The sequence below is a fragment of the Xenopus laevis genome, chromosome 5L (genome assembly GCF_017654675.1).
Source record: "Xenopus laevis strain J_2021 chromosome 5L, Xenopus_laevis_v10.1, whole genome shotgun sequence".
NCBI lineage: Eukaryota > Metazoa > Chordata > Amphibia > Anura > Pipidae > Xenopus > Xenopus laevis.
The window spans coordinates 22162863-22188289 of NC_054379.1; the positions used below are offsets into that span (position 1 = coordinate 22162863).

Here is a 25427-nt window from a genome sequence, read left to right on the forward strand (position 1 = left end):
GGATCTTTCCATAATTTTGATCTTCATACTTTGAGTCTACTAGGAAAACCATTTACACAATAGGCTGCTCTTTCTTCCAGTAAGGATTAATTATATCTTAGTTCGGATCAAGTACAAGGTTTTATTTTTACAGAGAAAAGGGAAATTGCATAAAAAATTTAGTTTATATGGATAAAATGGAGTCTTTGGGAGATAGCCTTTCGGTAATTCAGAGCTTTCTTGGATAACAGGGGTTGCAGTAACGGATCCATTACCTGTACTTATCAAGTTCTGATTAGTAGAGGGCACTCCATAGAGAGGAAGTCTGTTAAAGGAATTGTTCAGTATAAAAATAAAAACTGGTTTTGCAAAATAAAAAAAAATTCAATATAGTTAGTTAGCCAAAAATGTAATATATAAAGGCTGGAGTGACTGGATGTCTCACATAATAGCCAGAGCACAACTTCCGGCTTTGCAGCTCTCTTTGTTACCACTGATTGGTTACTGCCTGGTAACCAATCAGAGACTTGAGGGGGGCATATGTGTCATAACTGTTGCTTTTGAATCTGAGCTGAATGCTAAGCATCAATTGCAAACTCACTGAACAGTTATGTCCCATGTGACCCCCCTTTAAGTCGCTGACTTACTCAGAGTTATAGAGCTGAAAAGCAGGAAGTAGTGTTCTGTTTTAGTCACTCCAGCCTTTATACATTACATTTTTGGCTAACTAACTACATTAGTAAAAAATTTTATTTTGCACAGCCTATCTATTTACCCAGTTTTTATTTTTACACTGAACTGTTCCTTTAAAGATGTAGGAAGTGGTATCCTAACTGTAACTGCCAGTGGCAGGCCGCGTTGGGCAGGCGCCCTAGGCAGGTCCGGCAGTCGCAGCGCCTGTTTAGTGGGCGCGAATTTGCACACGTGCGCATTCGGGAATTTGCGCTCGCATACCCATGCGCAAATTTGCGCTCGCGTACGCATGCGCAAATTTGCGCTCAAATCGCGAAAAATACATAGAGTCCAGCAGACAATGGAACCGGACTTGGGGTAGGCGACAGAGGAAGTACCGTATATACTCGAGTATAAGCCGAGTTTTTCAGCCCCCACAACATGCTGAAAAACTCAACCTCGGCTTATACTCGGGTCAAGCGCAAAAACGGTTGCTGGCATCTAAGAATAGTCGCCGGCGCCTAAGAATAGTCGCAGGCTTCCAAGAATAGTCGCCGGCGCCCAAGAATAGTCTCCAAGAATATTCGCTGGCATCCAAGAATGGTTGCCGGCATCCAAAAACGAGACGCTGGCACCCAAAAACGAGACGCTGGCACCTCCAATGGGAGCAGAAACCCTCCCCCCTCACCCTAGGCTTATACTCGAGTCAATAAGCTTTCCCAGTTTTACGAGGTAAAATTAGGTACCTCGGCTTATACTTGGGACGGCTTATACTCGAGTATATACGGTATGTGCCTGGCGCCCTCCCAGCTTTGCACCCTAGGCACGTGCCTACTCTGCCTACCCCTAGTTCCGGCCCTGGTAACTGCATGTAGGTCTATTTATTTCTTTATATTTGTTTAATACATATGTGCTCTCCCCAGCATGGCATCCCTAGCAAGTTAACTGCCCTTACCTGGAGCTGTGCTGGAGGCTCTTGTAAGAACACAAACTAACCAGCTCCCATTTTGCACAATGTTCCCTGTTATTCCTTCTTGGTTTGGTTATATGCGCCAAAACTTTATTTTGTGAACACATTTCAAACATTTTCATTTCAAATGTTACTGTTATTTGTTGAGTTACATACTTTATGAAACGTCTATTTTTCAAATCTGAAATCTGTATTTGTTGGCAGAAAGCAAACAACAAGCACTACAATTGTAACCAGTTGAAAAATAAAATACACTTCGAAAAGGACTTTTATTGTACAGCTTTTAATGTCCGTACGACATGTCCCCTTTAAAAAAGAACTTTGTGCTCAGGTCAGAATAAACTCAAAATTTGGTGTGTACGCCAAATTCTTTGTGTACGCCACAATTTGTTGTTGTCGCTGGCGGCATAATTTTGTTGAGGGCACACAAGCGCACAACTTAGAAGAACGCTGATTGTGCGCCCTTGTGGTGCATTGAGATAAAGTGGCTTGACCTACTGGATAACGTGACTCCGGCATTTTTATCCCAGGGGGGAGCTTAAAACAGTTAAATGAATGTTTAGAGTAAAGTCTTGGTATTTATTTTAATGTTTCAATATGAAAAAGAAATAAATCATGTAACTGGCTTAGTGACTCATGGTCCAACAGCAACAGCTTGAGGCAGCAATGTCTTCCACGTCCCTACATTTACTTTCTTGCATTTGCCTTATTATATCGCTATCTGATGCATCTCTGGCAACTAGAAACACAGCAATCAGTTACCGAGTATGAGAATATAGGCTCTTCCTGATGGCGCATTCCAAGTGACTTGCACTTAAATCTATTATGGATATTGATCAATGAAATGTGCTGCATATTTTTTAACTTATATCATAGTACATGGGGATTTATTATCCCTTATAATACACAAGTGATACTGATACCTGAATAACTCAGCCTGCAGCTTTGTGCCTTTATATGGTCACAGAACTCTTCAGTGGTTTCTAATATCCTTATCATTTACAGTAGGGGTACATTATCCCTTATAATACATGAGTGATACTCAGAATTTCCTGTATAACTCAGCCTGCAGCCTTGTGCCTTTATATGGTCACAGAACCCCTCAGTTGGGGTCATTTATTAACACTGGGCAAATTTGCCCATGGACAGTAACCCATGGCAACCAATCAGATTGCTGCATTCATTGTTCTACTTGCAGCTGGTTTTAAAAAGCTAATCGCTGATTGGTTGCTTTAGGTAACTGCCCATGGGCAAATTTGCCCAGTGTTGATAAATGAGCCCCAGTGTCTTCTAATATCCTTATCATTTACAGTAGGGGGTACATTATCCCTTATAATACATGAGTTATACTCAGAGTTCCCTGTATAACTCAGCCTGCAGCCTTGTGTCTTTATATGGTCACAGAACCCTCAGCGACTTCTAATATCATCTGATCATCTAATAACATCATTTACAGCAGTCATTACAGTCCTTTTAATTGTTTTAACAGCATTTGATATGAGTAATATATACATATTAATATATATATAAATACACATCAGCTCCTGATAAGTTCATCAGGTCCATTCTGTAGAAATGTATGGTGCTTTCCAATGCAAAAATGCTAGGCTTATGGAATGTTTCTTATATTAAAACTCTGTACTTTAACCCCCTGTGTACTAACAGTAATCTTTGTGCTTCCTTTGCATTAGGTTCACAGAAGCAAAGTCTCTGGGAGAAGCAGTGAATAAAGTGAGAACTAGAATAAGTAAGTGCTCTAATTAAACTCCTCAGTGCTCTCTAATTAATCGTATGTGTTCCAAGCTCCTCCAGATCAGATCCAGTGCAGCATGGCCATTCCTTTGCCCCATTACTGAAACATATGACAACATATTGTTTAATATGTTTTTACTGTGCTGTTAGAATAATGAGTGCAAATGAATTGGGTGCTCTGGGTTACTGAAATAATTTGCCCTGCAGTACTACATCTCGGTGCCCCCTCATTGTGTCTATGAGATTACTCTGTTAGTTTGTACTAATCAGTCATTGCAGATATAATGAAAGGTTCTGGATAACCTTGCCGATATGGTTTTTGCACACAGAGCACATGCTACCTTCTCTGCATATTTGTATTTATTCATGTCTAGAAGAGCGTCCATGTTTTTTGCCTTGGCTAAGATTATGTAGCCTGACTTATATATGATGGAAGAAATCCTCTAATATAAGACACTGTAGGGCATATATATTAACACTGGATACAAACAACACCCGTGATGTTGCCCACAGCAACTAATCAGTAATTACATTTGTCACAGTCACTTACAATTTAGAAACAAAAGCTCCGACTGGTTGCTATGGACAACATCACCTGTGATGTTTGCCTCCAAAGTTAATAAATATGCCCTTAAATTTGCAAACAATCAACAGCTAGCACTTACTGGTCACCTGTTTAAAATCAAACATGATATTGATTGCTATGGGTTAATACACCTGGCCAAACTTTAATTTGTTTTTTTTTATGGCACTGTGTGCTATTATGATATCCCCTGCCTGCACTTAGGGACATACGATGTCAAATTCAAACTCTTCTTCGGCCGACTAATCTCCCCGAACTGCCTTCCCGCTGGCTAGAATAAAGATCGCTGGCGGGATGGCACTTGGATCGCTTTGTTTTCCAAAGTCGCCCGAAGTTTCCTCATGAGGCAACTTCGGAAAACGAAGCGATTCGAGTGCCATCACGCCGGCGATTTATATTCTAGCTAGAATGTAAATTGCCGCAGGGGAGGCAGTTCGGGGAGATAAGTCGCCCCGAAGAAGAGGAGATTTGACGCCGGGCGACTAATCTCCCCGAATTGCAGTGTCTCTGCCCTTATAGGCCCAAACTTTTGTTCTTGCATAGTAGAGTGCAAAGAGTTGCTCTAGATTCTGTATGCAGAAGGGGGTACCTATCTCACCATCTCCTATTTTCTCTGAAATCTTGTTACAAAAACCAGGAGGGGGTGTGACCTGCTGGTTAATGGGTGACACCATTGGGGAATGGTCATCTCAGTGGAGATATAAATGGCACTCATCAAACAAGAGAAAACTCCATAGATTTCCTTACTGCCTGTGCAGAGGCGTAACCCCAAGCAGCATATTTATGTCTCTACACTAATCACAATTTAGCTGAAAAAGATATCAATTTAAGGATATAGTGTCCCTTTAACTAGGTTATTTTTATATGTTTTTACTGAGCAGTCATCAAGCTCATTTTCTGCTAAACTTGCCCAGTGCTCGGCCTTTATTAATTCCCCCAGAAGGATTGCTTATACCAGCAGGGTCCCAACTGCGTCATGCATTTGTGTGCGAGGATTTGAAAGGGATCATGCAGATTTGACTTCTAAGGAAAGTTAATAAGTAAGTCACCAAATTCATTACTTTCACAAAGACAAATGATTATTTAACTAAAGCTTTGAGTGCATGTCTCTCCTCCGATGAAAGGAAAAATGTATTCTCATTGAGCCAGCTGGCCCAGGCACACATTAGTCAACAGATGCCGATACCAGTGATTAAATGTGCTGACACTGTTTACACTACACTCTCTCAATTAGATCCCTATAAATTATACATCTCCTTCAATGATGTATGTGTCTCTGCCCGACTTATAGATCTGCCATAGATACCTCTGGGGATTTTTCTTCATGTTGATTAACTGTAAATTTGGCTACTAACCCTTATTGAGCAGTGACAGAAGTGAGTCCTGATTGATCCCTGTAAATGCTGGAATCCCACTCCATCTGTAGGGGAAAAGGCCATTCTAGTTACGTGCTACTGGCATTTTACTATGGACCTTGGATCAAGGTCTATATTTGGGTAGAATCTTTAATCCCCAACATGTTCCAGCACAGAGTTCTGTTTTACCATTTCTTTGGTACTAGTGCAAATGCACTAAGGGGTGCCAAAATACATCAGTTAGGGCAGATGCATGTAGTAGCTGCATTTGGAACAGTGTCATATACAGGCTGCACCTTACTATAGGTAAACAGTAAGTACAGACCTCTCCTGCACCTTGCTATAGCAAACAGTAAGGACAGACCTCCCCTGCACCTTGCTATAGAAAAGCAATAAGTACAGACCTCTCCTGCACCTTGCATTCCCTTGTGCACCCTAGCTTGCGTGTCCTAATGATTTGGCAGAGGTTTCCTAGGGGATTCCCTTGTGCCACCCACCCCTTACATTTAGAGTAGGGTGCAGCTCCATTGTAGGAACGCAAATAGCTGTGTTTTAATATGCAACTCATGCAGTAATACCACAGCTGGAGCAACACCACAAGCTGTGCTTAATTTACACTGCTGATAGGTAAAATGAGTAAATAAAGATGACCTCCTGCAATAGTAATGGATGTACCCTCCATCTATATGTTAATTTCTCTTTACCGCCTGAACGTGTATAATAGGTCGCTGTAGACTTGTAGAGAAGAAGATGAGTGGATATTATTTTGTTGGGTAAAGCTGGTGATATATATGAAAATAAAAAGTTCCAGTGTAAGGCCAATAAGTTTAGTTTTTCATCTCACCAGTAGTATGTGGGGTCTGGGTGCACATGCCTACAGCTCAAGGTGGAGGTAACCAACCGAAACAGAAGTTGGCATGGTAGGCACTCACAGATCCCACAGACAGCCTTGTAAAATAACTGAGAACTTTATTTCAGGCCACAAAGTAGACTAATACGTAGCCTTACGTGTTTCGTGCCCTTGGGCACTTAATCATAGGCTCTGATTGATGTAAGTGCCCAAGGGCTGTGTATTAATCTACTTTGTGGCCTGAAATAAAGTTCTCAGTTCTTTTACAAGCCTTTCTGTGGAATCTGTGAGTCCCTGCCTTTTTCTGTTTTGATTAAAGCTGGCAATACTCTCATGTTATCTAACTATTAAACTTAGGTCCTTTGGTTATAAGTACATTTTTACTTCCCAAAGTCAGAAGGCAACTACTCACAGCATCTTCCAGTGGACTTTGTGTTCCCTAAAGACTAATAATATTATTGTTCATTTAAAGACATATTACTGCGACACGCAACTGTTGTTGGTTGCACTTTCGGAAACGGCCCCATGTTTATGATTTCCTTTAAGGTTGCCCAAAGAGACATAAGCCTCAAGGCATCACATATACTTTTTCAGTTTTGCTCTTTGTCTAACAAGGCACAACCCTTTGTCTTTATTCCCAATTATCACAATTACTTACATAGCTGAAGCTTGGCAGGCACCGAGTATAATGGAGTGTCATAAGGGAAATGTTAAGTCAAACCAGCTGTCGTGGCTAAGGAGAAATGTTTTGTTGAAGTGAAAACAATATCAACCTCTCTGCAAAATTCCCTTCTGTTTGCATTAGAATAAACCAAACTATGGGATGCTACACTGGCCAGCTTTAAAGGGAAAATTATGTCACACAGCCCCAGATTTCTTTGTGATTGCGTTTAATTTCCGTAGGCAAGTCTTATTAGTTCGATGTTATTTTCTGCCGCATTTAAGACAGCCCAAAGGCCTCTTGGCTTGTAGTGAATGTTTATCTATAATCCCGGACAATGCATTCATAGTTTAATGTTCCCCAATCTTAACTAACAATATCTCTATTATATATACATAACAAATTCTGTACTGTTTCTCTATTATAATGTTATCTTCCGTGTTGCTTCGTCATTTCTTGCTCACTTTTCCAGGCAGTTGTCGGCTGTTCAAGTTAATGGCTCTCAGACCGTGAGCCAATATATAAAAGTAGTGATCCCTGAGTGATATATGAACAGTGACCAGATGAAGTGAGGGACAAGTGAGATGATACAAAAATGTCAACTTTAATAGAGAAATGGCATTATGTGTAGTTACATATCTATCTCTATATTGCAACAAAAAATAGAAAGATGCAGCTCAATACCAGGCAGCAGCTGAAAAGGCTTATAAAATATTGGTGTAGCACTCCAGGAGATTAAGAGATCATTTTGTCTCTTCATCAGTTTCTCAGTAGATCTCACCATCAATATTATCTTCCGTTTTGGCATTGTTTTACCAAAGAAACATAATCAAACTTGAAAAAGTACAGAAAAGGCCAACTAAGCTTATTGACAGGAAGGATGACTTTATAGGGGAACTTTTTAAGGTCATAAAAATAGACTTTTAGTTTAAGGTACAGTGCATAAAACGTCTGTATGGATATCTCTGAAAACAAGAATATACCCAAAACTATGCATGTGGCAGGGCACATTTCCATCTATTGGATGAAATGTGATACAAGCATCAGAAAATGAATGAATATTTAATTTTAAAGATCTGAAACTATGGAATTCATTGCCTGTGGGGTTGTAAGTATTTATATAATTTATACCTTAAAGGGATGTACTATAAGACTGGGGTTTTTTTTCTGCTGAAGGTGTTTACTGTTCTTAACCAAGAAACCTGGTTATTGATCCTTGGAGAAATCTGTGTTGGAACCAATTTACATGTTAATGTTGCAATAAGGTGGTGCTGCAGTTTTATAGATGTACTCTGTTATATCTTCCACAGTTTGACTTGCTTTGTGTATTGACTGCCAGACACTGGATTTACCCCACAAGCCAAGAGCTTTTTCGTGTAGCAGTCTGGACTCACCAGGAAAGTAGTACAGGCCTATGTGAGGGGAAGATACTGAAGGCAGAAGCAAAATGTACATCTTAAATTATATACCCAAAACATATTAGTCATACAGTGTCCTTCAAAAACAGAAAGTTTAAAAATGTCCAGCCCTTCAATGCACTGTGCTCCTCTATATTACCTTAATTCTATCGCCAAGGTCAAAGTTTTATAGACATTTTTAGAAGTTAACTAATCTGGAGGTTCCTTTTAGCCTTTCTTTCCCTAACCATGATCGTTCCTCTGCTTTGCTTATCCCAAGCCATATTCCAGTATCTCGCATTGACGAGATCTAACAAGGGGTTGTGCTATTATAACAGTGTTTAGTGCATAGTTTGCCAAAGAGACATTAAAGGAGAACTAACCCCTAAAAACAAATGTGACTTAAAATGCCATATCATATATTCCGTACTTACTGCCCCAGCCTAAAGGTTCACCATCTACATAACAGTAACCAGGATTTCAAAGCTGTCCCCAGAGCTCACCATCCGGAGTTCTGTCAGGAGTGTCAGTGACACTGCACATGCTTATTGAGCTCTGGGCTGCTGTTAAGAAGCTAAGTTTAGGGCTTGTTTGAAAAGCATAATAAAGAGGTTGGGTAAAAATGCTGAACATAATTTAGTTTAGCAGTGAAGACCTGGCTCTATTACATGCCTCCATTAGTTCTTCTCTGCTGGTTCCCAGCACATGCTCTCTGCTGTTGTCACTTACCTGAGCTTAGGGACTAACATACAATATCATTTATGTAATATATATATATATATTACATAAAGTATATTGTTTGTTGGTCCCTAAGCTCAGTTTAGTGACAACAGCATAGAGCATGTGTTGGGAATCAGCAGAAAATAGCTATTGGTGGCATGTGATAGAGCCAGGTCTTCACTGCTAAACTAAATTTTGTTCAGCATTTTTACCCAACCTCTTTATTATGCTTTCGTTCTCCTTTTTGTAGTCATTTGCATGTCCTATAAGGTTAATGCTCCTCATTTCATTGGCTGACAATTTTGTTACTCCTGGAGGACTTAATGTAGACGTACTGTTCAAGTTGGGGCAAGATTATGGTGTGGTTGAAAGGATTAAATAAAAGCAATCCCTTTATGGTTAAATGAATGTCATAATGAAGTCTACTGATCTGACCAGTGAATGGGTGATCTCTACACAAGTGAAGTCTCCCAGACCCACCAGCTTCAATGGAGATTTGTTATTGCAGCCTTGCGTAGATAAAGTAGGTGGTCTCTTAGGGTTTCACCTGTAACTCTGTGGGGCTGAAGTAACATAGGTGCTAATTGCTCCTGTGCAGTTACCCTTTGAATCCAGTCCACTTCTCATTTTCTAGATTCATCAAAACCAAATTGCTGATTCACTTCTGTTAGAACTTTTGCCTTGCACGTATTCTGAAGCCAACGGGAACTGAATTAAGTACAAAGAGACAATGTTTCTCTGCTCATCGGCTAAAACACTGAATGAAATGCCTTGATGATTTGGACGTTTGTAATCCCGAGTTTACATCACTGCCTTGCCGGCCAGATACGGGTGATTCATGTCTTTGTTCTACTTAACCTGCTTCTTTGCCTCTTTTGTGCACCGACTTCTTATAAACAGTCAATGTTCTCATCAGTTAACATGGAGTGACTGAATATATGAAAAAGAAAAGGCAAACCTTGAATATTCCTTAAGCCTACTGACAACATCACAACAAACACTACAGGACACTGCTACACTGAAAACCTCAGCCACATCTGGGATCATTATTTCCAGAACAGATAGATATCTTGGACTGTGTACTAATTTGGGTTCAAATTATCTGTATAATTCAGAACATGTTCTCTGTGTTTACTCATGTAGAAAAAGATCCTTAAAAAAATAATCTTGCTGAACTACTGGTGGCCATATGCTGTGTTTCAGGGAGAGTAGAAAGGGTAAAGCCTACTTTACTGGGTGCAACTACACAGCATCTCAAAGTTTGTTCTGCACCCTGATTTCTTGGCTTAGGGGGTAACTAAATATCATGCCAGGAATTTGTGTTCCATAAACTCCGTTACCCAAGATAAGTTCAGCTTCACACAAGTACTAGAAACATTACCTCTGTCTCAGCTGTCGGAAACACTGGTGGGAATCCATGCTGGTAGAGAGTTGTAGTTTTAGGGGAAGGTGCTGTTATTTGAGGATGTGTTGTATAGTGCCTTGGGCTGATGTAGTGTGTATGTGCCAGGCCATACAAAAGTCTTGTTCTGGATTGATATTGTACTAGCACTTGGGTACCTGTGGAGTTTATTGTGCACAAAAAACTCAATAAACTCACTAGTTGCATCTGTTGCAGCATCACAGAAAGGCATCTGCCTGGGAGCTATGGGTCTGTACAACACCATTAAAGCACTAGACTGAAAGAGAATAGCTGGTTACCTATTAGTGATGTGAGGGCCATCCTGGTACCCATGGGTTTAGGCTGACTTCCACACACGATTGCCAGGTTGCGGCTGGGTTCGGGTTCAGCTCTTCCAATATATGTCGGGTGAGAGAGGTGGAGTGCCAGGTTAGGTTTGGGTGCAGGTCAACTTTCTGTCGATCTGCACATCACTAGTACTTATGCACTGTAATTGTCTTTGAACCCATCACAAGCCAAGTGCAAGCCTGTCTGGTCAGACCTTTTGAGTCTCAATAGTTTCACAAAGAAACACATTAAGTTTAATGGGCTTTGCTTTTTTCATGATGACTAAGTGAAACATGAAGCAAGCCTTAATAATCGTGTCATTGTCAGTGATATATTTGAAGTTTTCACAGTTTGCACTTCAAAGTTTTGCGTGGCTTTGGAAGGAGAACGGTGTCATTCATTTCTATCATGAGCAAGCACTGAAGGAGTAAGTGGAGCTTATTCCCTCCCTCTGGTATGATAGGTATGCGTTTAGTACTTCGTTTAGTACTTCTTTGGCTTCAAACCTTTCCATGGTTACATGTCACATGTACTGCCAGTTCCATTGAAGAAAAATTCTGTAGGTGTAACTTTGTCACATAACCCAGAGGCTGCCAGTAGGATTTAATCACATTCTGTTTCCCCTTTTGAGTGTTCTAGAGCAGTGCTGTGGAACTTTTTACTTGTAGTGGCCAATTATTTGGTTTTCCGCATGTTCAAAGTGCAGATTATATTAAAACAGTAATGTACAAAGATTTCTCGAGAAAATCTGGAGCCATTAAAGTCATTTTGAGGGCCACATCTAGCTCACAGGCCTCTAACTGGACGGCCTGTTCTAGAATATTGTTCAGTTCCTTCTATTTCTGTTTCAGTTACAGATTATCATAGGAATAAGGTGCCCTTCAACATCCACCAACCAGTCATTCTTCTCAAATCTAGAGCAGCAGCTGGCAGAGGTGACCAATTGTTGTTCTACATTTTTTCTCCAAGAACATACAATAGTAAATTGTTATCTATTTCGTTCCTAGTACCCAGTCAATAGCCATTTAGACCCTAAGTCTACTGGGGTTGAGTTCCCAGTAAATCCTTCATCAAATATTTGCTTGCTAGTTCTGGTTCCCTAATTTTAATGATAGTCTTCATAATTTGTTTTGAAGCCAGTATTTTTTAAGTAAATTTGGATTAACACTAATGTTCTGTAGACATATTGTGGTCCAGCCCAGGCCATCTCATCATTGTATGCCGGATCCCAGGGACACTGTTATTTTGGTTTATTCCTGAGCCTTTCATTGCTGTATGTATTTGTGGGAACCTTCAGACATCATTCAAAGTGGATTTATAATTTTACTGCAAAGCAACATTTTATTTTTATTTTGTGTTGAGTTATTTCGGGCCAAGCTTTGCCTTTATGGGTCACCAGAAACCGATCATATTTCATTCTGGCCTTAAAGGAAAGCAGCGAGTTGCCGAGACGGAGGAAGGCTCGTCTGGTGAATCTTTCACTAATGTGGGCTGCAGAAACAACCAAGGCCGCAATTGAGACAAATGTGTTTACTGCTGCAATACCCGTGTCTTCACTTCCCGCAAATATGTATTTATAAAGCAATACACTTTGGCTTTGAAACTGCTTCAGAGGGAACCGTGTATATAAATTGATGGCGCTTGGCAAACTGGTGCCTTTGATAAACCTTGTCTGACGGAGGAGCCATTGGGTATTTGTGTAAACTTTTGAAGACCTAACAATCCCCAATTTGGACCTAACTCCCTGCCATGATTGATTTTTCTAGCATACATATTGATGCCCGGGACTGGCTAAGCACTTAAACAGGCATGGGCATGAACAGATACAGTCATTTCCTATGTAGATCTTTAATGAAGCCAAACTGTACGTGAAATTGGAGATTCGTTATGCCTAAAGGCCTGGTTTTGAAGAATGAAGCCACAAGCAGGTCTCATTATTTCTCTGACCCAATATAGAATCCTGATTGACGTCACAATTTCAATCAGTGCATTACGCCAGATTACTGTGATTTATAGCTTGGTAAGGGATTTACAAATGCATTTTGCACATCGCCTCTTCCAAAAGCAACGTGTGGTCAGGAAAATCAATTTAGAAATTCCGCGCTTGGCTCTAAATTGCCTTCGAGTAATATTAAATATCTCCTGATCTAGCCGAACGCCTACAACTATGCCTAGCATTCGCCCTCTGGAATGCCTGCCATTTCCATTATTTTCTTTTATAATAACTGTTTGTAACAGATCTCTTCTTAATCATACGTTCGCGTTTGAACCGTCCAAATCTGCTGGAAACTCGAGAGCACTAAATAAATCCGATACATGTTCAGAATGGTCGGTGTGTACACAAGGGCACCTACAGGGTTCTGCCTGCGATAATCTCATCTGTGAAATGCACCAGCCTCTTCAAAGGCTCTGCCTGCCGATTGTTTTTTTTGGTTCCTTCACGCCACTACTTGATCTGATCCTTCCAGAGGAAAACATGAGACGTGGGGTGCAACGGCACAATAAAAATGCACAATGTGGATATGTTATAGTGCATGTGAGCACAGCTGGGCTTTCTTCTCTATCCAAATGCAATTAATTCAATAATTAAGGCTGGGAGTGGGCCCACCAAAACCTTGTAGGAGTTGTAGACGTAACCAAAATCTCCTAAATCAGCCAGAAGAGACTTCAATGCCCCGGGAAACAGACCAACCCAACAAAAATCCTCTCGATTGTGTAGGTGGTTTGTAGCTAGTGAGCACCACAGTGCCAAAAAGCAATAGGTTAAACATATGGAATGAACTCAGGAGGTGTTCCATGCTCTCTAATAACAGAGGTTCGGATTTTTATATATTTATATTTTAAGTCTGTGATTTTTGTTTACTCTACCTCAGCTGAGTTGAAAGTAAATCGAAAAAAGACACTTGTTTTACATAATGTTCCATGATATTCCACAAATTCCACTTATATGTAAACACATCATGGTGACGACAGTTTCCCTTTAAAGAATGCAGCTTTATTATATTGGGCGGCACAGCTATCCAAGCGCTATTAATATTCAGACAGGATATTTCAATTGCTATTCTTGTCAACGGAATATTTTAATAGTAATTTATTCCAAATGCCCCATTCTCATCTGCTGCTCAGCTTTGTAGATCCCTTTAGTACTTGCACAGTGAGCACTGACTTTCCTGTCTGCCTCTTTGGCTTTATTTCTTCTAGTGTGACTTGATGCACTGGAAATACTATACAAGTTGCCCATATGCTGCAAGTGGCTTCTGCAGACATGTCAGACACCCACAGATGATTTGTGGGAATTTCTGGGCCACTCTCCCACTTCAGCCCCCTGCAGGTGACACAATAGAACTGAGCAGAGAAGCATCAGGAGACACCTCCTACAGTAAGTTAAAGGATCAGTAACATCAAAAAAAAAAATGTAAAAAAAATTGTATACTACGGAAAAAAACAGCAACACATATTAAACTTTAAAATCGCAAAGTCTTTTTTTTTAGAAATAACTTACCGAATCTCCGCTTGTGCTCCTCTTCAGAAAAGGCGATTGGGTAATACATTGTGCGGCGCTTGATATCTCCTCCCTGCCTTCCTTAAAGGAGATAGCCAGGGAGGAGAAATTGAGCGCCTCACGATGGATTGTCGCCCTGTCGCCTTTTCTGAAGAGGAGCTTTGGTAAGTTATTTTAAAGTTTAATATGTGTTGGTGGTTTTTTTTGTAGTATACAATCAAATTTTTTTTAAAAGAAAATTTGATGTAGCTGGTCCTTTAAAGGACAAATAACACCACAAAATGAAAGTGTTTTAAAGTAATGACAATATAATGTACTGTTGCCCTGCACTGTTTACTTCAGAAACACTACTATAGTTGACATAAACAAGCTGTTGTGTAGCAATGGCGGAAATTAAAAAAAGTCTATATGGCACAGGTTAAATAGTGGATAACAGATAACACCATTATGTTCTACAGAGCTTATCTGCTGTGTAACCTGAGCCTTTTTTGAATGGCTGATTATATTTTTATTCTTTAAAACACTTTAAATTTTTGACGTTCCTTAAGGGTAAGGGCTAAGATTTGCACCTTTTCTTCGGGACGACTAATCTCCCCGAACTGCCTCCCACCGGGTAGAATCGAAATCGCCGGCGGGATGGCACTCAGATCGCTTTGTTCTACGAAGCTGACCGAAGTTTCCTCGTGAGGCAACGAACGGAAACGAATCGAACCAATTGCCATTCCTACTGCGATTTACATTCTAGCCGGCGGGAGGCAGTTCGGGGAGATTAGTCGCCCCGAAGAAAATGCGATTCCCGAATCGGAGCGTGTGTGTCTGCCCTTAAGCTCCAGATGCTACTGATAAAAATTCATAATATTAGCAGTGTAAATCTGCTAATATTGTGAAAGCTAAAAGAAAACAATGTCACTTGCGAAAATGCACCCAATTAATTTGTTTGGGTACGAATAGGTCAATAACTGAATTGCTGAACTTTCGTAAGCTTTTTAATGAGCTGATTAAAGGACAAATCATTTAGAAGTTAGATTGTGCTATGGTTCAGACTTGTCTCCTTGCAAAACACAACAAAGCTGTAAATTGATTTTGCCTATTCCCTATAGAGGTTATTTCATAGAAGATGGTGCACTAAATTGAAATAAGTGAGTGTCACCAGTGGGCCTCGATGAGCAGTATTTCCCAATCACTAAAGGGCGTGTGAGGTCCGAAACATGTTGTGTGTTTTGTAGTCACTTTGTAGCCGTAAACCTGCTTTTGGATTGCTCCAAAATCACTAGTTGTTGTAGAGCAGCAACCTGTGGTTAGAGCTGTAAAGCAATGAAACTGGCGTTTTATTGGCAGTTCAGCCAATCAGTACAAGCCTTTTTGAGATGGCAGCAGTGATGTCACAACTTATGTGGGAGCTTAATTAATCGGAAATATAAGGTTTTTATTGTGGCCAGAACTCCCAATGTTTTGTTTTCAAGTGTAATATTTATTCTGGACACAAATGGCCTGACACGTGGAATGCTATTAATAAAGTCCCACCCTGTGCGGGTCACAAACAAGAGCGCCATTCATTTAGCGATGTGAGTTCAGCTTGGTTTAGAAGCTGGGGGGGGGCTGCATGTCACCATCAAAGGTTCCAGCCCCTCTGAGTTTTATATTGAGATCCAAATGTGCATCCTGTTTACTCAGAGGATCTTCTTCTTCCTCTTCATTGGGACAGTGAAACATTGCTTATATTGAAAAATACAGCTTGAGCTCACATATGTGATATATTAAGATGTGCAAATTCAAATGTAATATATTCAGGGCTATGTATGGACAGGCATGGGAATTATATAATAACATGGAAGTAATACTTATTATTTTGGGTTTCTATACAAGCCCAAGCACCCCACAGCCCTTTAGCATGGAAGATCTATGCTAGTAAAGATGCCCCAGTAGCTCCCCATCTTCTTTTCTGCTGATTCACTGCACATGCTCTGTGCTGCTGTCACTTACTGAGCTTAGGGACCCACTCACAATATACAGTACACCTAGGAGGTTATTTGTCAAATTATTTATTATTACATTTTCCCGAAAATTAGCTTTGCTGGGAAAAAATCAGATTTTTTCGGATTTTTCATCCGATTTCCACAATTTTCTCGGATTTTTCACCCGAAAACTCAGATTTTTGCCCGAAAACTTTGGGTATTGCACGACACCCAGTGCACATCAAAAAAATCATAGGCACTTCTCCCATTGACTTATATGCAACCTCGATAGGTCTGACGTCTTTTCCATCCTTGGGGTTTAATAAATTCTGAAAAATTTGTGATTTTTTTTAAAGTCCGATTTTATTGTGATTTTTGCATTCAGTTTAGTATACATACAATATAACAGTTACAATTCAAGGCAGGGGCGCCGTTAGAAATCACTGGGCCCAGTACCACATAATTTTCGGGGCCCCCTGGGACCCAGCCACAAAGCCCCGCCCACTCCACATCACAGTTAAAAGACCACACAGACATCAACGCTAAAAAAGGTAACCCCCCACACACTCAAGTTATAAAAAGCTATTGGGGACCAGGGTCCCCTGTAAGTTAAAAAAATATATTGGTGCCAGGGCCATCTTACAAGTTAAAAAAAATTGGGGCCCCAAAGAATATTTTTTAAAAAAAACCTTGGCGCCAGGGCCCCCCTTACAAGTTAAAAAAAAAAATTTGGGCCCCAAAGAATATTTTTAAGAAAACATTTGCGCCAGGGCCCCCCTTACAAGTTAAAAAAAAAACATTGGTGGCAGGGGCCTATAGAGTATTAAAATAATACATTGGTGGTCAGGGGATTAAAAAACAAAAAACACATATTGGTATTCAGAGGAATTGAACTCGTAGCTTCAGGACTTCAATTTCGGCTGTTTTCATGAATTTGGGTCTTTTGCCGCTTCATTGACTTCGGCTGTTCGACTTTTTCGATCCACAATGGGGAACTGCTGGAGACAAATATTTGAAGACCTCATCATTACTTTTATAGTCCTGCTGAACCTCTGGGCTGGTACAGTAAGTACAGTATATACAGGTATAGGATCCCTTAAACCGGAGACCCGATATCCAGAAAGCTCCGAATTACGGAATGGCTGTCTCCCATAGACTCCATTTTATCCAAATTTATTAAAATTATTTATTTTCTCGGTGATAATAAAACAGTAGCTTGTACCTGATCCCAACTAAGATATAATTAATCCTTATTGGAGGCAAAACCAGCCTATTGGGTTTATTTCATGTTTACATGAATTTCTAGTAGACTTAAGGCATGAAGACCCAAATCTGATAAACCCCAGTTCCTGAGCATTCTGGATAACAGGTCCCATACCTGTACTATACAACATTTCTACACACATTCTTGTATAGGCCTTAGTTATCCTTTTACTAGAACTTTTAGACTAAATGAACCTGTGCCTCCTTAGATGCACCAGGATGACTTAAGTCCTATAAAGAAGGCTGCACTTTGTTACCACCAGCTCATAACTGCACATTTTCCTGCTTCTTTACCCTACATTAGAGCAGCGGGTTGGATACCCGCGGGTTAACCGCAAAAACCTCTGGTACCCTGCGGGTTGTGGGTAGAAGTTTTGGATGCGGTCGTGGTTTTAGATTTGGATTTTTACTCCTTTTTTCTGATCATGTCTACTTCCGATGATGTCACTTCTGGTTTACAATGACAGCACTTCCTGTTTTACGCCTTTTTTTCTGCTCACGCCTACTTCCGATGATGTCACTTCCAGTTTACAATGACAGCACTTCCTGATTCTTGATGGTCAGCGGGTCTGGGTTGCGGATTGCAGGTGTCGGGTACGGGTACCAAAAAATGGACCCGCGCAGGACTCTACCCTACAGTCATCCTGGAGCTCATGTACCAGCTAGTAACAAGGGCTATTTTGTGCTCCATTATTGGCAAGAGCTACAGGGAATATAATGGGAAATCATGGAAGTCACTGGCTCGGTGTGATTGTGTTGGCTCCAGTTAATCCCATTCTCCTTTCTCTGTCTTCCCTTACACATCCAGCGTTTACATATTTGGTATACCACCCTGTTATTTACATCCCATAATCACAAGCATTGCTCTGCTCACTATGTGCATGCTCTTGTGCTCGCCAGGACTGGTAATGAAAATCTCAGCCAGATGTACAATGTTGGATTGTGGGCGCATCTAATTCTTTTATCCTGTCAGACTTGGCTTTATGTTAAAGGATCAGATCTAGACTGACTGGGGCTCGTTTATTCATTAGTCGCCTTTCTATTCACAGAGAGACGTCTTGTCGCTCTAATAAGGGACTGTTATGGCTGATGTCACGCATCCCATCTTGTTTCTGTGACTTTGCCCAAAAAGGTAACGCCAGGAAAATTGTACTCTACTCTGCTTTACACAGCAAGACAGCGGAAACTGGCAAATTTAGGGGGTCCTAAGTGGTTCTACAGGGGGTTGGGATGAATCTGGGGGGGGGCACAGTTATTAAGGGTTTGGTGCAAAATGTGCATAGTGTGTTCAAGGTAGGGATTTACAGAATCCACTATTTTGGATTCGGGCCGAAACCCCGAATCCTTAGTGAAAGATTCAGTCGAATACCGAACAGAAACCTAATATGCAAATTAGGGGTGGGAAGGGGAAAACATTTTTTACTCCCTTGTTTTGTGAAAAAAGTCACACAAAAGTCCCTTGTTTTGTGAAAAAAGTCACACAACATTTTTTACTCCCTTGTTTTGTGAAAAAAGTCACACAATTTCCCTCCCCGCCCCTAATTTGCATATGTAAATTAGAATTCATATTTGATTCGGCCGGGCAGAAGGATTCGGCCGCACAATGGCGCGAGATTCAAACCTATTTAAAGGGACCTTGTACAATTTCTCATTGTCCGTTATAGGATCATTTTTAGTGATTTCCTGGTGCTTCTGAGCCTGAATTCTGTCTAATATCTGATACCTGTTGTGACCCATGCCTGTTTTGATGCTCCTAACTTCTGCAATCCTGACCCTGCCTGGTAACTGACTCTTCTATATCCGCATCCCTTCTGATTGATCTCCTGGTTTGACCCTTGCCTGTCTGACTCCACTTGTACTCTGCCTGCCCCGACCCAGCCTAATTTGACTACGCCTTCTGTTTATTCCTTGCATTGAGACCTTCTGCCCAAAAGACTTTGCTTTACCGTTGTTCCCTTTTGCTCATCCAGAACCCTTAGCTTGGCACCTCTCTTATTAAGTCCTGGCAGCATCCGATTAGCCAAGGGCTCCTCCCGAGGTGAAAGGCGGCTGTTAAAGGCAGAAGCAAGAGCAGTGAACAGGGTGCTTAGCATTGGTTTTGGATTTAGGGTGCTGACCGTGACACGCAGTGACTTCTAATATCCTTATCATTTACAGTAGGGGGGTACATTATCCCTTATAATACATGAGTGATACTCGGAGTTCCCTGTATAACTCAGCCTGCAGCCTTGTGTCTTTATATGGTCACAGAACCCCTCAGTGACTTCTAATATCCTTATCATTTACAGTAGGGGGTACATTATCCCTTATAATACATGAGTGATACTCAGAGTTCTCTGTATAACTCAGCCTGCAGCCTTGTGTCTTTATATGGTCACAGAACACCTCAGTGACTTCTAATATCCTTATAATTTACAGTAGGGGGTACATTATCCCTTATAATACATGAGTTATACTGAGAGTTCCCGGTATAAATCAGCCTGCAGCCTTGTGCCTTTATATGGTCACAGAACCCCTCAGTGACTTTGAATATCCTTATCATTTACTATTATTGTGTATACTGTAATATGATAGTTATGATAATGAGTTGCTGACACAAGTGATAAAAAGCAGTGATGCATATCTAACAAATAACATCACATGGGGGGCTGTAAATATTTAATATTATTCCCAAGACATTTTATATTTGCTCAAGACTGCAAGTGGGCATTGAATCGACGCTGTGCCTTCAGGTGGCCATAGACGCACCGATAATATTGTACTAAACACATTTAAATACGATATTTATCAGAAGCCTTCGATAGTTGGCTCGTCAATTGGGTTGGCCAGAAAATGTAGATCAGGCGCCTTTAAAGGCACCTAAACATTGGCCATTGTTAGTGCTGAATTGTCAGATACAGGTAGAATTCTATTGTTTCTGCCTGTATATCTGATGATTCAGCTCTAAACGTGTGTATTGAAACGAACGATCTTTCCTGGAAATATCTTTTCCAGGAAAGATCGTAATTGTAACGTCTATGGCCACCTTAACACAGAAACAGTACAGGACACTTTTGGGTGGAACCTACAAGCATTATTATTGTGAGTCGCAGAATGTAGGGGAAAGCATAGAATAATAAATGTTAGATGGTGGAATAATACCTACAGTTGTACAAAAATAAAAATCTGTATTGTGTCCCCCCCCCCCATCCTGACCCAGCGAGGGAACGTAGTGTTTACAGTTACTGTTTCTGTGCATGTCTCTTGTGCAAACAACAATCTGTCGTGTGCGAGAGCGCCAGACTCTCTATCCTCTCCTCACCCCAAACAGAATAAAGATTTACACGCAGCAGCAACCAGCCCCGTGCATTACTGGCCCGCTGCCTGGACTTCCAGCGCCTCTTAATCTGACCCATTGTTTCGGTTTCAAATTCATCCTGTAATAAACCAGACAATCTTTAAAGGGCCAACACCTTGATTTCTGGCCTTCGGCCTTGCAGAATGGTTGGGAAATTCTTGCATTCTTTGCCATTAATTCTTTGGCTCATTAGCTTGGCAACAAGAGGCTGAAAATAGATTTCAGATGTGTTTGTTTTGGATAACGCCATCCTCTTCTTGATATTCGGAATGTGTGTCAAGGCTGTTGATAAGAAAGGTAGCAATGGTAATGATTGACAGATCCAACAGCGTATCACCATCTTCCTCGGAAACTGGCTAAAATGACAAGCGATTTAGGGCCACCCATTCGTTGCAGTAATCAATTCCATTGTGTATTTTCTTTTCAAAACAAACATATTTGGGCAGATTGAAATACATTTGTGGCTACAGATCGCTGAACACCGGCCATTATTAGCTGCGAGATCTAAGAAGTTCAGAAGAGGAAGACTGACCCTTTATATTATGAAGAACACAGAGAAGACTAACTGCAGACCAAAGGGTCAGTTCTTGGCTTAGCAAGCAAACACCAATTTTGATTTTTTTTGTTTTTTAACTCTGACTTTAATTTTGATTTTTTTGATTTTTTTTTGCCAAGAATTCAATACACTTATTAAGATGAATGATGTAGCATTAATTAGACTCTGTGGGGAAATTATTGTCCCAATGATGATATCATGAATTCCCTTTGTTTTGACCCTTAGTCAAAAGACAACAGGCTGATATAAGGACATCCCTGAGATAAATGGCACCTAGCTTTATAACTATATGTGGTTTTTATGGAAGGAGGGTGTTTTTCCAAATCTACTTGAAATCTCATTTATGAGGTTGAACAACTGAAAACCCCAAGCTTGGATGAGCTGTGTATGGTATGGAAAGGAAATGTACTGGTTGGAACTTAATAAAAAACAGACTGCAAACATTAACATGAGATGGAGAATGTGTCTTTGGGAGGGAATTAATCCTTCACCCCAAGTACTGGATGAGGAATCCAACTAAGGAATACTCCAGTTTAGTAATGACAGCACTACGTAATACTGAGCACCTATGGGTATGGGCCAAAAGAATTTCACAGCGATTGCCTATACCTTCCATTAGCCCAATAAGGACTAAAACATTTCATAAACTACACAGAGGAAAACCTGAAATTGTTTTTGGTTAACGGCTCCTGCTTTGTACAATTCAAAGATGCAACTTCTCCCAAATAATATTATGTAACAAGACAGGCTCTTGCATCGCTGCTCTTAAATACTCAATCAAATAAATATCTGCTACAATACCGTGTTTACTCCTTTCAGACAGCAGTCTCTGTAGTCAGTATAGGGGGTTCATGTCCTATCACTAAAAATCCTATAAAGAAGAATGTGCTCCTCCTCTTAAGAAATGGCTCTAGTTATTTGAAGGACAGCAAGGTCAGAGTGGTCCACCTGGACATCTACCTGAAATTCCAGGTTTTATTGGATTATCCTGGAGGTCTTTAACCTTATTAACTTGTCAGGGACATTTAAATATTGTAGTGTTGGGGAGGCACCAAGCAGGTGTGAAAAAGATACCCACGGGTTTCTATTTGTTTGCTTCATATGGACTGGCACCTTACAGGAGGCTCTTCTTGGTAGTAAACCGATGTCTTTATCCTCCCAAACTTGCCTTAAAGACAGTAATTCAAAAGTGAGCACCTACTTTATGGCCAGAGGGAGCAATATCAAAAGGGGTGGTGAGCAACGTGTTGAGGATCATTCTAGTCTTACAGCCAGTAGACCTAAACTCCCTGCTGCCTCTCTTATCCTGGGGTGCAGGGAGTCCCACCCAGTTGCACTGTGGTGTAGTATGTTCTTAAAGGAAAACTATACCCCTCAAACAATGCTGGTCTCAATATATTGCATAAAACAGCTCATGTGTAAAACACTGTTTCATTTATATAAGCCATTTTCAACATAATATACCTTTTTAGTAGTATGTGCCATTGGGTAATCCTAAATAGAAAATTGCCATTTTAAAAAATAAGGGCAGCCCCCTGGGATCGTATGACTCACGGTGCACACAAACAAACTATACTTGTTAGGTCACATGAGCCAATTAACAGACAGAGTTGTGACTTTTGCTTCCACACTTCTTCCCGTGACAGTTATTGTTGCAGTATTTCTGGTCAGGTGATCTCGGAGGCAGCACACAGACCATCACGAAATGGTTGTTCAAGGCAAATAGATATAAAAGGGCAATATTTACTTAAATATATATTTCAGTTTGATAAAAATCTTTAATATGTCACTTAATTTGATCTGTTGCTCAAGTATTCATTTTGGGGGTATTTTTTTCCTATAAACATAGCTACCATCAAAAACTCAATAAAGACTCATCCCAAAATTAGGCCAAAGTAGACTGTAACGTCACTATAGCATCATGGCTGGTCGGAATTGCCAATCTGTAGATTTTGGCAAATGCCAGAAGGGCTGCTGTAAAATGCCATAGGCAGTCGCTGTTTATAGGGCCTTTGGGGAAGCATTTGGGCCTCTGTATACTTGAAATACCAGGGTCTATTTTGAACCTCAGTTAGAACCTGCTTCACAGCACCACCATCAGCCAACTGTAATTTTGCTGGCCACTCTAGAGTATTATTAAGAGTGGGATGTCCGCATGCAGGTGAGATCTGCAGGGTACAGCACATGTGGGACACCAAGGGAGCAGTTTTGAAGGCCGTGAAGGCAATGCTATTGATATTGGAATTGCCCCCTAGACATGTGCCCCTGCCTCCTACATCTTGTTCAATTCCTGACCCCATATAACCTCTGCACAGTCCTAAAATTAGCGTTTTTAGGGCCCTAGGAACGATGGGTTCTTATTTAGAACTATGTTAATGTTGGGTTGGGGGAAACTGAGTGGAACAGACAGGAGTAAACAGAAAGGGGATTGAGCAGTTCTAAAGGTTGTTATTTTATGAAGGCTCGCGTACCTCTTAGTTACTAATACTCCGTTATTATATTCCATACTTGAGAGTTACCTACTGTGTAACCCATATGGAAGTATTTCCATACAAACAGAGCAACTCCCTAATGTTTTCCAGCACCTTGGAAAGCACACCCACGTCTGTAGCCAAGAGGCCTGTAGCCATGCACCATAGATTTAATAAGAATACTATTATGTCCTTCCTGTTGCCAGTAGAAATGGCAGGGAAATTGGCATAGCCGAGGCTTAATTTGGGAACCGGTTGTGTACCTTATGGGGCTCGTCAGAACAATTGTTAAAGAATGTTCCTCTTGTCGTTTTATGCGGGAAATAAACACCCTGGTAATTCCTTACATGTTTGGGCAATATGTTGTTTGTTATTTTAAAACTCCTTTTGGGTTTGAAGCACGAGCAAGAAGAACCTAACGTGAGAGAGAATCGCTTCTCCCCGACACGTGTTGCTAGCACATTCCTTCCCTAATGAGTTGGATTCAGCATGCATAAAGCCTGGGGTATTCCTATGGTAATGCTGAAACATAAATATTGGAAATATCCATGGCGATGCTTGGAATTCCACTAGCAAATCCAGGAAAAAGCTGGCCGGGTCACAAACATTTAGAAATATGTGGTATTTGCAGAGCTCCAGTTTGTTGTATTATTGGAGCCATGAGGTTGGCTTCACTTACTGTACCTACAAATTTACTGTTCCCTTGTTACATGGGATCCAGGGTTCAACTCCATAGCTGCTGCCGATTGTATTTCCCGCATCTATATTTAGGGTTCAACTCCCCGCATCTCCCACGTGCTGATGTCATGAAATAGTTAGGGTTCATCTCCAAAACTACTTCTTGTATTTCCATAGGATTTTTTTCCATTTAGTAAGGGTGGAACCCCGCCTATTGGCACTTTGGAGGACCATCTTTCTTTTACCCATAATGCAATGTTTTCTCTACTGGCCAAGAATTCCCACTGAGCAACTTGTCATAAATAGAAGTAAATCTAGAGCAACTGGACTTGCTGATTAATCACTGAAGACATTTCACTACTCATCCGAGCAGCTTCTTCAGTTCAAGATGCTCAGATGAGTAGTGAAATGTCTTCAATGATTAATCAGCAAGTCCAGTTGCTCTAGATTTTCTTCTACTAGATATACCATGACCTGGATGAATGAAAACCTTCATAGACAGCTTGACATATATTTCATTTTGGGATTCATTGTGAATCTGGATTGAGTCTGGGATTTGGCCAAATCCTAGTACTTTTTATTTAATTTTTTTTACAGGATTCGGATTTACTTGGATCATAAGGGCTCAACTGAAAGTCATGTGACAAACCTTTTGCTCATAGTTAAACTATTTTTTTTTTCTAAATTTTGAATTTGCAAATATTTTATGAAGATTTTAGTATTTGGCCAAATTAAAAAAATTAAGGTTTTGAGGTCCTGCACTGGGGGTAGCAGAAGAGGGAAGTTGAGAGGGGACAATGGTGAGATGGGGAGGTACATGTACAGACCTAGCAGCAAGGAGAGATCCATGTCTAATGTTTTCTGACCATTAAAACTAATATGTTCCTCATCTGGCGTTTAAACACTTTTTTACTGGTGTTTTTGAGCCCTTTAAGCCTAGATATAATGAGCTATGTATAAACAACCCCTGCCTTCCCCCCTAGTTGTATTTCGTGTG

The 25427-nt window shown here is 40.6% G+C and overlaps 1 protein-coding gene across 2 annotated transcripts in view; it reads left to right on the forward strand.

The window, feature by feature from the left end:
* The window catches only part of LOC108716514 (kinesin-like protein KIF6), a 142251-nt gene that overhangs the window by 97125 nt on the left and 19699 nt on the right, over positions 1 to 25427 (forward strand). For both annotated transcript variants that reach the window (XM_018262701.2, XM_018262702.2), the window contains exon 15: positions 3313 to 3368. In XM_018262701.2, coding sequence (XP_018118190.1) covers positions 3313 to 3368 — 56 coding nt within the window. The remainder of the gene's footprint in view (positions 1 to 3312; positions 3369 to 25427) is intronic.